This window comes from Sminthopsis crassicaudata, chromosome 1 (assembly GCF_048593235.1).
Source record: "Sminthopsis crassicaudata isolate SCR6 chromosome 1, ASM4859323v1, whole genome shotgun sequence".
In the NCBI taxonomy this organism is placed as follows: Eukaryota; Metazoa; Chordata; class Mammalia; order Dasyuromorphia; family Dasyuridae; genus Sminthopsis; species Sminthopsis crassicaudata.
This window is the reverse complement of record NC_133617.1, coordinates 272,139,830-272,153,986: the sequence shown is the minus strand read 5'-3', so window position 1 is coordinate 272,153,986 and position 14,157 is coordinate 272,139,830. Positions and strand designations below refer to the sequence as shown.

Below are 14,157 nucleotides of genomic sequence, written 5' to 3'. Positions count from 1 at the left end.
TTTTTTTTGGCTGAGGTAATTCGGGTTAAGTGACTTGCCCAGGGTCATACAACTAGGAAGTGTTAAGTGTTTGAGGCTAGATTTCAACTCAGGTCCTCCCGACTTCAGGACTGGTGCTTTATCCCCTGCACCATCTAACTGCCCAGAGAGATTTTAATGGCTCTATATTGGGTTTCTTCTTTTCTGCATCTATACAGTTTTGCTTAGTGATCTCATATGCTTCCATGGATTCATTTGTCATTTTCATGAAATAATTCTCACATTTTATTTAGCTCATAACTACTCTCTTGTCTTGACTTTTTTTTTTCCATTTCCAACTGTTCATTTAACCTCTCAAACAGGATATCTCATACATAGCTTTAATTCCACATATCTAAAACTGAACTCATATGTCCCTCAAAACCTTCCCTTCTTCCTAACTTCCATATAACTGTCAATGACATTATCATTATTCTAGTCACCTAAGACTGCAACCTAAGTATCATCCTTAATTCCTCATATTCATTCCCCAAATATTGTCAGTTTTCAAATTCTGATCTATCATCACAGTATTTTCATAACATGTCCCATCCCCATCTCTGATGCTATCACCATACTGGGGCAAGCCTTTATCCCCTCACACCTGGACTGTTACAGTAACTGAGATTCAACCTAGATCTCCTGACATCAAGTCTGATATTATTTCTACCACACCACATTTCAGAGGAGAGAGATTCCTGTGAGCTGGAGTTGCAGTAAGGTTTCATAGAGGAATTGGGGTTGGGCCTCAGATGTGAGGATTAATAGGATTTAGATAAGCAAAGTTGAACAAGTAGAGACTTTTATGTAGAAATGTTATAAGCATAATTGCAAAGGAAAGACTATTCATGGCATGTTCAAAGACCAAGTTTAAGTCTTCTGGCAGAAGTAGAAGTTTGTGGTAGTTAAGAATGTGCAGTCATATTGGAGAAATAGTACAGCATTGTATTGGACAAGGTTCCAAATGTTATCTTTATTTTACTTTATTCTTTAAGCAATTAAAACAATCTTTCTAACTATATATTATCTTAAAATGTGACTTATAAAATCCCATTTATGATTAGGATAAATTTGCGATGCACTACTAGTAAAGAAGATTACTTTTATTAATTTTAAGCAAGTATGTATCAAAGATGGAAAGAAAGATGATTTCTAACAGTACTCTGGGGCAATGAATATATTTTATTGATCCGCAAGGCTGATTAAATTAGTATTAGTGTATATTGCTGAATGATTGTATTGAAATAAAGTCTTTGCCTACTAAGATTCTAAAATCTAAACCCAAATCCTTTTGACTATTTTACAGGTATATTTCTAAAATATTAATTTCCTAATCTGCATCATTCACTGTTTGATTTTCTAAGTTTAAGGGAGTTATGTCTATATTTTCCGAAGAGTTATTGCTATACTTTTCAGATATCCTGTATATTTTGCTTCTTCTCAATTATTTGCTCCTATATAAATTTGTACTTTAGATGACAACTTTCAAAAGCCATAGCATTTGCATCAGAAACTCGGAGTAAATAAATTTTCAACAGTGGGACAATCTGACAAAATAAAACCTGGATTTCACCCACTTGTGGTTTATATAAGGAGCTACAAAATATCAGATAAGCAAACACTAAGACACATGCCTATCATCTTTTCAATAATGAGAAGAGTTTAGAAGGTAGGTGTCAGATGCATTAAACTGCCTAAAGTATTTTCTTTTAAGTCATACATACATATAATCACATGTACATATATACAAATACACACTTAATACATATATAAATACACATAAATACATGTGCATATGCATTCATGCACACATGTACACATATATGTGCACACATATTGCCCTCTACTATATTCTATATGTCAGGTGGGCCTCTGTCCTTTAAAAAAGAAGTGAAAAATAGAAATGAAGCCAAATTTCTGTTATCAGTCTTCTGTGGGTTGTAAGATGAACTACCATTATATTTTTACTGCAACATACATGGTTGTGACATTGTGTTTAACAATGTTAAGCTTATTGCATCTTAACTAAATACATCTGAAACAAATGATGACCCTCCAGTCTTTGTGATAGTAAAATGGCTCTTTGATGTGATCCTCTGGACTTGAAGCATTAAGTTAATTTTCCTCTGGATCTCTGAGCTGCATCCTTTCTTCCCCCTGCGGAAACCCTGTGAGGAATACAGCTTTTGACCGAATGACAGAGCGTGGAGGGTGAGATAAGATGCATTAAATTAGAATATGACAAAAAAGCCTATTTAAATATTTGTCACAATGGCATGTTCAACTCAGGAAGTAAAAGCAAGCCAATTTAGGGACCTAATATTTTGAAGAGAAATTTGGTAAACCACTCAAATCACTTTCACACTGAAAAAATAAAATTAAAGACTTGACATGGATAAATGTAGTTTCTGAATTAGGGATTATTTTTCTATAATTTTGAATAAATCTCTTTGTTCCTTTTGATTTAAAATGTAGATTTAGCTTTTAGAAAGTTCCCTATCTTGTATCCTAATGTGATTAGAACTAACAAGGTTGCAAATAACAAACAGTTTTGTTTGAAAAAAAAAAATTAAATGGAAAGGTGAAGGGAAAAGGCACTATTATTAAATGTGTATTTCTAAAAAATTTCTTCCTAGTTTTTCATTTTCCTTTTTCATAAGAATATAATATCACTGAAAAACTTAGAAGTGAGTGTTGGACTTGAGTCCTAGCTCTACCATTGCTGGCAATCTTTACTGCTTTGGTTGAAATACTTAAACTTCTCTTAGTACAATATAAATCTAAGCTGTCATTTTTAGTATGACATTGTAACCAACCATAAAAAAAAATTCTCAAGAATAGTGAAGGCATAATTTAAATCATAAAATGATGTTTCCAATTAAGCAGAAAATATAGTAAATTTGGTACTTTGTTCCTGCATTTTAATTATGCAAATACCTTATATGATTTTTTTTTAAAGAGATGGATGGATAAATACCAGATAGTTATTTATTTATTTATTTATTTATTTATTTTTTTAAGTTGTATTTTACTATGATGGGGCTTAGAGAGCACCAGTCTCTGATGGGGTTAATCTAGCTACATAAATTTCCATGCTGTGTATGATAGTAGTAAAGCTTGTGATCCCTTGATCTTTGATTAGATCTGAGCTAGTAAATATCTTGTGATTAATCAAAATGGGTTGTTCTGCATGTAGTATAAGTCACCTTCACAGATGGGCTAGAGCATCAGAGTTCTTCATGAATATTTGTTTTAATCCATTCCAGACCAGACTTGCTTTGTGTTTCTGTATTTAAATCGGATTTATTCAGCCAAACTACAGTAGTAGAAAGAAATTGTAACTTGAAGCTTTGAACAATGGGGCAGGAGGTTGAAAAGGAAGAAATAATTTCATTCTCCATGGATATTTTATGTAATGTTTCATATGTGAAACATGGAGAGTTATTGACTTCTTACTTAAATTTAAAATATAGCCTTACAATACTTTTCTTTTACACTGAACATGTTTTTTTGTAAATCATCTACAAAGACATGTATTAGTGAAAACAGCAGGTATTTTAAAAGTTGAATTGTTCTTATTTTTTGTGACATAAGCAGCTACGCTTTAGCATCCTTTAAACATAGGGATGAAAGGTTTTTTGGTTGTTGTTGTTATTGTTGTTATTTTGTTTTGTTTAGTTTTTTTCCCTCCTTTGATGTAATTGATTACATTTTGCTAAAAAGCTAGATTAATTTTTTAGGTAAAATAGTAAGCATTGGAAAAATGTAGCATTGCAAAATATCTGTGACTTTATCTCCATAGAATAATGTTGAGCATTCCCAATTAATTTCTCAGTCAATTGATTAAATTTTTTTTTATATTTATGAGTAGGTTGACTGAAGGAACAATAAAGGAAATTTGATATATTAGGAAAAACTACTGAACTGAATAAATGTGGATTCACTTTTGACTCTTACCACCTGCATGACCTTAGACAAGACACTTAAGCAATCCATCTTCTCATCTAAATTATGAGAAACATGTTAGATTTCCTCTAAAGCCCCTTCTACAGCTATCATTCTTTGATTAAACAACTCATTCAAAGTTATCAAAAGCTTCAGATTCAAAGCCTTTGTCATAATTTTGTATTATCATCCTCTAGTATAATACAAAAAAGGCATAAAGAAGAAAGAAGATAAATAACATTAGTTTTCAAATTAAGAGCATATGAGTTCAAATCCCTGCTTTGCTTCTTTTAACTAACATGATATGACAATTGGAAAGACATTTTTACCTCTGCTCAAATGCAAAATGGAATTATTAGATTAAATGACATTCAGAGAGACTTTAGCTTCAAATTCTAAAGTTTGGTACTTGTCTTTTGAACATAATTAACTTATTTACATTTGGAAGGATACTAAGCTAGTTGATCATTAAATAAACTAGTTATTAAGTAATGGGACATTAAATTCCATTGTTTACTATCACAAAAGTGATCATTAAAATGTGAGTGAAACTGATATTTATCTTTTGCTATGAAACAAATAATTATAGACATTATGTATAGTTAATCTGTGCCCAGATGCTATATGTGTCAGTAATTGGATTGAATTAATAATATCATAACAACTGCTTGAGAAAAGAAAAATCAAGTCAATCAGTAATCTTGATCTATATAACATTAGAACAAAGAACATTTTTTAATTAACTGAGACAATCAGTTTAATTTTGTTTGTTTAGATTATAAAATTCATTTTAATCATAGGTTTAAGGGTTGTTGGGAGCCACATTTTAAATAATTTTATTGTATAATTTTGAATGAGAAAAGATGAACTCTCAACTAACTTGCAGATATTCAGGATTTTATGTCAACATAACCCAAAATTAACAGAAATTTTAACATAAAAAAACCAATACCAAAGATCAGTTTTAAGGAATACAACATGGACAAATGGTTTAAACATGGACAAATTGTTTATTTTTCTTACATGAGAAACTGTATATTATATTTTTTAAGATTCATATCAACAATAAATGGGATAGCTCAAAAGAAAGATTCGCAAAGTTAAGGTGGACACAAAAACATTAGAGAGGGAGGAGAGCAATGGGCAGATGGAGAAGCAAAGGATGAGGTAAGAAGACAAAGGAAGGAGACTTAATTGCAACAAGATCAGAGTCATTAGACAGGCAATGTCTTTACTAGTAAAAATATAAATTAATTTTAAAAGCATAACTAATTTTCTAGATGTTTTATACATTATCTAATAAATGGTTTGAGTGAGTTTGGGACTCAATTGGGAATATTTTGGGGAATTGCATAAGAAGAGAAGGAGAAAAAAAAGTAGGAAAGAAAGAAAAAGATAGGTGGAAGGAAGGAAAAAAAGGATAGAAAAAGGGAAGGGAAGAAGGAAGGAACAAGGAAAAGAAAGGAAAAGAAAAAGAAGGAAAGAATGAAAGAATGAAGGAAAAGAAAGACAAGGAGGAAAGTGAAGAAGTAAATGAAGTAAATAAGCATTTATTAAGCATCTGCTATATGCTAGGCACTGTGTTAAGTTTTTAAATATATCCTTAAAACAGCTCTATAAAGTAGGTGCTATTAGTTATTTTTATTTGATAGTTGAACCTGAGCTATAAAGAGATTAAGCAACTTGACCAATAAAGTCATTTGAATCATTAAGTAAATTTTAAGTGTCTGAAGGCAGATTTGAACTCATTTTCCTAATTCCAGGACCAGAATTCTATCTACCATGCCACATAGAATGATCATAGAATTAGAGTTTGATCTGGAAGGACTCTTAAGTTCATCAGGTCCAACCACCTCTCACAAATAAGAAAATCAAATTTCAGAGAAATTAAGTGAGTTGTTTAAGATTGTAAAGGTTCTAAGCCTCTAAGAGGGAAATCAGGCTTGAATCATTTAACTTCAATTGTTCTATTAAAATGGTATAAATGCAGCAATGTATATTGTTGAATAGTATAATTTGAAAACAACAACAATAACAATGACAAAGTTTTGAAATTGTCCAGCTGATCTGTCAGCTTCTAGATATGGCTGCCACATATTTTGACATATGATTAATTTGACGTCCTCTGTTTTTCTTATTACTTACCTAGGAGACCTGGGGAACCACCATTGATAAATGGCTGCATTCCTTTTTTTGGAGTGTTCTTTCAGATGAAAAAAAACCCCTACAAAAGCATCCAAGATTATCAGAAAAAATACGGAAATATATTTACCTTAAAAATAATTGGTAAGAATTCTGTTCATCAATATCTTCTATAGTCATTTTATGTTTCTTGATTATTTCAAATTATTTCAAAAATGTTATTTACTATATTTCAAACTCCCATTGTATCAATTAGGGAATTGCCTTTAAAATATTATATATGACACTAATGTAATTACTGTACTATAAGAAAAAAAAAGAGGCATTCAGGGTCACATGAGCAATAAGGGGAAGGTCAAAGTATTTTCTTTGATACCTGTGACTTTTCAAACCTCTTCAAAACAGAAATTATATACTAAGATAGCTTGGTACCTTAAGCTATCCTCATAGTTTAAAATACTAAGAATTTAAAAGAAGGTGGAAAAAATGAACCCAATCCCATGAACTGACCCTGAACTGACTCAGTACCTCTTTCCTATTTCCTACACTACCTGTAACAAGGCTTCATTAGAAGACATAAGGATATGCCACAGACTTATAACAAAACCCACATCCAACAATTTCCCTTCCCTTTCGGTACTATGGAGAACACCACTCCAAGCTGTATACATTTACTCTGATTGATGGATAGACGGATGGATGGAGGGATGGATGACCACAACCTATCAGGATCAAAAGTCTGGCAGTGGCCACAGTCCTCTAGTACCAGTGCTACAACATGTCAAAATTCTGGTGCAATGCTAAAGAATTAAGTAACAGAAAGCATAGGGTAGAACACTACTTATGTTGGTGGGGTGGGACTCAAATCAAGACTCAGACATTTACTGCCTATCTGATCCTGGACAAGTCACTTAACTGTTTACTTCAACTTCCTCAATTGTAAAATGATTTGTAGAAAGAAATGGCAAATCACTCTAATATATTTGCCAATGTAATCCAAATTGGTGTCATGAAGAGTTAAACATGAATAAACCACAAAAAGGGATAAAAAGGGAATAGCACTTCCACATGTCAAATAATATAATAAAGGAGTAGTTAGCAAAACCATTTGGTATTGGTTATAAAATAGATAAATCAATGAAGAATTGAAGAGGAAAGAATTAAAAGATACGTAAACAATTTGTATACATATGTAAAATCAATAGTCAATCCCTAATAGATATGTGATCAGAGAATATGAACAAAGGGTTCTCAAAACTTAGCAAGTATTTGAAACCACATGAAAACAAAATACTCCAAATCATTAACAAAAAAAAAAGAAATGCCAATCAAGACAACACTGAGGTTCCACTTCACACTTTTAAAATTGGCAAAAATAACCCAAAAATAGCAGCAGAAAATTTGAAAAGCAATTTAAAATTACACAAATAAAGTGACCAAATGGCATCCTTTTTGCTGGACTTATACACCAGTGAAATCATCAATCAGAAGAAAGCTTCCAAATAGTCAAAATATTTATAGCAACTTTTTTTGTGATGCTAAGAATTGAAAACAAAATATATGCCTAATAATTGGAGAATGACTAAAAAAATTATGCTATATGAACATAATGGAATAATACTATGCTTTAAGAAATAATGTGTGTGATAAATCCAGAAAACCATGGAATGATTCATGTGAAATGATGCATTATGAAGTAGGTAGAACCAAGAAGACAACATGCAGATTAATTACAATAATTTAAATGGAAATAAGAAACACATACCAAAAAGCTAAAAATAAATGTAACAAAATTATAAAGATAAAATGTGATTCAAATGAAGAGAAAAGACATCTCTAAGCTATCCCTTTGTGGAAGTAGGAGGTCCACAGTTATTACACATGTTTTCAGATTTTTTTTAATGTATCCATTAGTTGTGCTGACTTTTTCCTCTTTAAATATTACTGTTTGTCATATGGGCTGACTCCTGGGGAAGGGAGAGGAACAGAGATAAATGGTATACCATGGTGATATAAGAAACAGAAAACATCAATAAAAAAATTTAAAGGAAATTATATATGTGACAAATACATAAAAGCAAGGAAAAATCTTTATGAACAGATATTTAGGAGCTGTTCATGAGCCCAGTCCCACTATTGTTCTAAGTAAAGTAAGCAGAGGCAAGAAAACAATATACAAAGTGACTACAATGATGCAAAAAGAAAGAACAATCAAAGACCAAAAAAAAATAATATAACAAAACAAAAAAACAGAACTAAAATTAAAAAATATAAGAAAACAATCCAAATTTACCCCTTCATGGAGGCAGGAGGACAACAGTTGTTGTTTATTGCATTTATGTTTGGACTTTTTCAATGTATTGATTAATTTTGATGATGTTTTCCCCTTAAAACAATTATTGTTTGTCATTAGTATCGATCTCTGGAAGGGGAAGAGAGAGGGATACTTGGGATGATTATGGTGCTGTAAGCAATATATACATTAATTTTAAAAAAAAACTGCCTTAAAAAGAAAAAAGGAATAATTCAAAGAAACATGGCTCATGTTGGAAATTTCTACAGATGTCATTTAAGACCAACCTTCCTATACAAAATGAAATAGGTAGAGCTGGGAAAACTATACCCAATGAATATAGCAATATAAATAGAAAAAAAATTAGAATTGAATGACATACAATTTTTAATGACCAATCTTGGTCTCCTCTAAAAGATAAAAAAAAATGCCACCTCCCTCTCTTGTTTGCAGACATAGGGGAATCTGTGTGGATTGCATGTATTATCAGAATCAGTTGTTATGTTGGTTAGTTTTGCTAAACTGTTTATACTCTTTTTTATTGCTTATGTCAAGGAATCACCCTTTGAATAAAGCAGCAGGTCATTGGGATGGTGGATTTGTAAAAGACTGTGATACAAAACCAAAAATATACATATTTCACACTGGTGTTTCTCCATATTATCATATTACATTGATGATAATATAGAATTAGAGGAAGGGGGCGTTGGCCATCTCCTTGGGTTGAAAATGAACTTTTTTTTCATTCTAATAAAGAAAAGATGTTGAAAGGATATATGTATTTGATTTGTATCATCCTTAAATACTCACATGTATTAGACCAATCCTGCTAAAAATGAAAAACAATACTTTCTGATTTTTTAATATTGATTTTCTTACTTTATCTAGATTAGATGTATGGGAGCTACTCATAGGCCTAGACCCACTACTTTTTACATAGGAGATTTGACTCACTATATTTCCAACCCAGTTTGATTGTTTCCTTCTTAGGCAACTTTTTTTAGCCTACTCCTTTTGGAGACTCACCATATTAATGCAGAATTTAGTACAAGTAGTCAATATATTCTTTTTTTTTCTCAAAGCCCAGAAACCCACAATTTCTAGGTACCTGTGCATACCACAATATTGATGCTTATTGATATCATACATTCTATCCAAAGTAAGAGAAAAATAATGCACGGACTATATTCCAGGACAAAGAGTAAGAGAAATAGAAATCCATCCCTTGCTTGGCTTTTTTGGCCAAAGTGTCATAAAATGACATTTTGCTGTAGGGTACACTGCAGATTTTCTTTACCATATTCCAGAAACTTATTCATCCTGGAAGTTCATTCCAGCCTTGGAATCCACACATTAAAAGCTCCTTTCCTATGTGACCCTGAGCAAGTTACTTAATCCCAATTGCCTTAGGGAAAAAAAAAAAAAAAAGCTTTCACCTTTTGGTCTCTCCCTCTTAATTGGATATCTTCTCTCAGAACCTCCATTTAAGGAAAAGTCCTAGGTCAAGCAGGTTGTCCTCAAGCATCTTTCTTCCCACTTCATTTAGTCTCTTTTCAGCTTTATATGTTGTCTTTTCCCTGCTACAGTTGAAAGCTCATTGAGGGTAGGAGAATTATTTTTTTCTGCTTGTATGTGTGTTTCCCACCCTTGGGACAGTTTCTAGCAATGGTAAATACTAAATAATCACTCCTTGTCCAATGGAGTTGACATTCAACAGTTCATTATGAATAAATAAAGTAAACTCTTCCTTATGTATTTTTTTCTTAATAGAAAATGCCCATCAATTTTTCAAGAAAACAATTTGACCAACTTTAAAGACCTTAGAGTAATCTATATCAGAATCAAACTAAAAAGAAAATATCCTTGCTTTCAAATAATAGTTGTGTCAAAGAAAGGAAATTTCTCAGCTTTCATATTGGAATTGTTTTGTCTGTACTGATAATAAAAATTTAATGAACAATATTTATGATTAGTTTTCAGTTCTTCATCTCAAACTGGTATTTTGACTAGAGTGACTAGGCATCAGATTGATGGAAAGAAATAGTTGTGTTTTTTTTGTTGTTGTTTTTTTGTTCTTCTTCTTCTTCTTGCTATTTTAAAGATTGGGTCTCTTATTATGCCCAAGCTGTAAGTGCTGGTAAGAGCAGGCTATATGGCTAAGTCACTAGATTCTGGATGTTATTACTTTGAGTGGTTGATGTATGAATAAGGTGTGCCCAAAGATAGATTAGATTAAGTTTTATTTATAAGACTTAACAACTCCATATGGGACCTAGAGAAATCATAGCAAAATTGTCTCTGATTAGGCCTTAAGAAAACCATTCCCAAAAGAGTGATGAGTCCTAATACCAAACACTGGCATTGTGGGACAAATATGAAAATATATATTTGGAAGTTTAAAAGCCTCAGTGAATCCAGAGACACTAGTAGGATTGAATGGGTAGGTTAAATGATTTGGCATCAGTGTGTTTCACAGAACACCTGAAATAAGCTTTGCTATGAAATAGATTTTGCTATGGTTTCTAGGAGCAAGTAAGGATCTGCCTTCTCCTCTTTGTTCCTAAAAAAGGGGCAGTTGTGTTAAATAAAATCCTGTCAAAGTTCTTTTGCTTTATTTTGTTTTTTAAAGATAATCACTACAGGTAGGCATAGGATTTTTAGACCTGCTCCATTTCCTCTTGGAACTGGTTTGTTGCTCCTTAGGCATTCTGCCCTCATATTTACTGCTTACCATATTGGTTGAAGGCTTAGTGTAAACACCTGATCAACTAAATCCACTGAATTCAAGAAATAAACTAGTTTTAATATGTCAGTAACAAGAATTATAGGTGTGTACTACCAAGCCCATAAAGTTTTTTTTTTAAGTTTAAAAAAAGAATAAGAATTGGTCAGAAATGACAAGAATTTTCAAAGGCATAGCTCACTTTGGCATCCCACAACCCCATTCCTTTTTAATCTGGGCCACTGCATTTCTTTAGCATCCTAGTAGGTCACAATACTCTATCCCTGCCTTTGTATATGAGGAGTAGAAGTGATAGTCCCCAAATCCTTTCTAGAAGACTATTAAATGACTTTTTGGTTGGCATAGGGTTTCTTAATTGGCATAGAGTTTCTTTCTGATAGTATAATGAATCAAGATTCCTTTGACTATGGAGGCAAAAGAAATATCCTGTGGCTGGAAAAATCTAAGATAAGTTGTCAAATTGTTGGCAAACAAAAGTAAGGCAAAATCAGAAGCATTTGATTACCTCGGGTTAACATACAGTGAGTTGCAATGGCTGAGGTTCTCTTTACACAATAATAAAACTAGTCAATTTTTTTCCCCCAAATAACAAAAGCTCTTGATTGTCATCAAGTAAACAAAACAAGTAACTAAATGAACTAAATGAATTTCTCATTTCTCCCATTGTTGTGGCATTGTTTTGACATATTCCTAGTGGAATAAAGAGAAAGTTATGAATGTTAACCTACTTTTGTTTACCTTGGGGAAAAAAAGCAACAACAAAAGTTTTACTTGTCATAATCTCAAATACTGAGACTCATTGAATTCTGTACAATTTTAGTGATGTGATGGAAATAATGTCTTTCATGTAGCTGACAGAACTTTAATGATTATAAATGCACGACTTGCCTACTCTTTTAACCCCATTTATAAATATAGGTACTATGAAAAAAAATATATATATATATTTATATATTTCCATAATAACCAATTTATAAAATAGTTCATTTGGAAAAATTGAAATGATGAGCCAATTTCTGCCCTTGCCCCATACCCAGTCATGTGATATCTCCAGTTTTACTTTTTCATGTGATGAGCAAATGATTGTCATCCAAAAAAGTCACAAGGGACACGGATGTCATCTTAATAAAGAAATTAAAAGGCACATCTTTCCATGAGAAACAATGTAAATTTCTGACCTGTCGTAGAAAATAGTTCTCTAATTGGTTTTGTGTGGTGGTGCAGCAGAATCATTTTCCCTAAACGTCACACCAGCGAACCAGTACTGTACATCATTGTCAACAGTTCAGTGAAATCTTCCTAATAAGAGGACAATTATATAAATGTGGTAGTCTGCAAGGGAAAAAAGTAATTTCTAGATTTCCAATATTCACTCAACCAACATTCCAACATTTTTATTGGGAATAACAAATACATTGATGACTCAGCTGAGCAAGAATGTTAAAAAACTTGAAAAACACTTTTCATTGTTATTTTCATGAGACTTCATGAACTTTTAATGTCAGAATATTGTGAAAATTACATAGAAAATATTGTACAGTTGATGACTTATTGCTCTAAATTTTTTTGAATGACTGGCTTTTTAAATGAGAACGTTATTGCTATGGAAAAGTTAAAACTTCAAGTATTTTATTCAAGATATTTTTTTCAAATAAGACACATCTATATTTAAAGTTAGGTGATAAATTAGAGTCTTACATTAAGTTCATATTAATTATATAATAACACCCATCATTTGATCCCAGTTTTTTTAATTCACAATTAATGTTTCAAAATAATTTAATACTGATTTCTACATTGTTTTAATTCATTGAGAATTTTCCTATTTTATTCTGTTATAAGAAAAAAACTTTTTAAAGAACTTTCTTGACCATGCCCATTTATTATTATTGTCTCATCTTTTTCACTGAGATTTAGATAAAATCAGTTTTCACACAAGTAAATATTTTGCCACTATTGTTTCTTAGGGACAATGAAATGGTGTTAGTACATAGAGTATAAGACTTTAAATAAGAAAGACCTGACTTCAAATCTTATTTTAGAAACTCATTAGAAGTCTAAACCTGAGCAAAGTTTCTTAACTTCTCTATCTATAAAATGGGGATAATAATGCATCACAGAATGTTTGTGATGACCAAAAGAGTTACCATAAGTAAAGAGTTTTGAATGTCAAAGCGGTATATAAATGCTAGCTATTATGTTTAATGTGTGTTGTACACACAGATGAAATAGCTGCTTTTTTAATAATAAAATTTATTAGAATATAAGCTCTTCTTTTTGGGGCTTACTGAAATCTTTCTTTTTCCAATCGGAAAGCAGACAAAACAATAAGGTTGAGTTCTATTTCATCTTGTTCACCTCAACTGGGTTTCTCTCTTTGGAAAATATATCACTCCCTATAGTTTCTCTGAATAAATTCAGTCATGGAGTTATTCTTAGTATCTGTTGTTCATTATATCTGTTGCATGAAAACAAAACAAAACAAAACAAAACAAAACAAAACAAAACAAAACAAAAAACAAAGTATGTATAGATATTCACATGTTTTTTTTCAACCAATGTGACCCTCTGGATTTAAGCTTGAAGATCCTAAGTCTTATGAAGAAAAGGAGTGTATATAACACACAGCATCTTACCTCATCATTCTATAGCAACAAGCTTAGGACCTCAACTTTGCTCACTAATTTTCAGAAGAAATCTGAATGTAATAGGTAGGGGCAATTCTCTGCCAACATAAAGAATGGCAAGGAAGAATCAGTGAAAATGGCAGAGAGCAAACATGACTTTCTGTGACCTCCTCTTACCTTCTCTCAAACCAACAGTAGATTAAGCCCTACACTGATTCTGCAGTCACAGAACCCAAAAATATTTGGAATACAACACATTTCTAGAAGATACCTAAGAAGAAATTCAGAACAGGTCTGTTTCAAACCAATAGGGGGACAGTCTGTGAGCCCAAACCATAGCATAGGAAGGCTAAGGCAAGGAGATGGAGTGGGGAGTCAGAGTGTTGCAG

At 31.9% G+C, this 14,157-nt stretch overlaps 1 protein-coding gene across 2 annotated transcripts in view; it reads left to right on the top strand.

The window, feature by feature from the left end:
• Positions 1 to 14,157, top strand: part of CYP7B1 (cytochrome P450 family 7 subfamily B member 1) — a 249,482-nt gene that overhangs the window by 192,284 nt on the left and 43,041 nt on the right. For both annotated transcript variants that reach the window (XM_074278778.1, XM_074278777.1), the window contains exon 2: positions 6,113 to 6,249. In XM_074278778.1, coding sequence (XP_074134879.1) covers positions 6,113 to 6,249 — 137 coding nt within the window. The remainder of the gene's footprint in view (positions 1 to 6,112; positions 6,250 to 14,157) is intronic.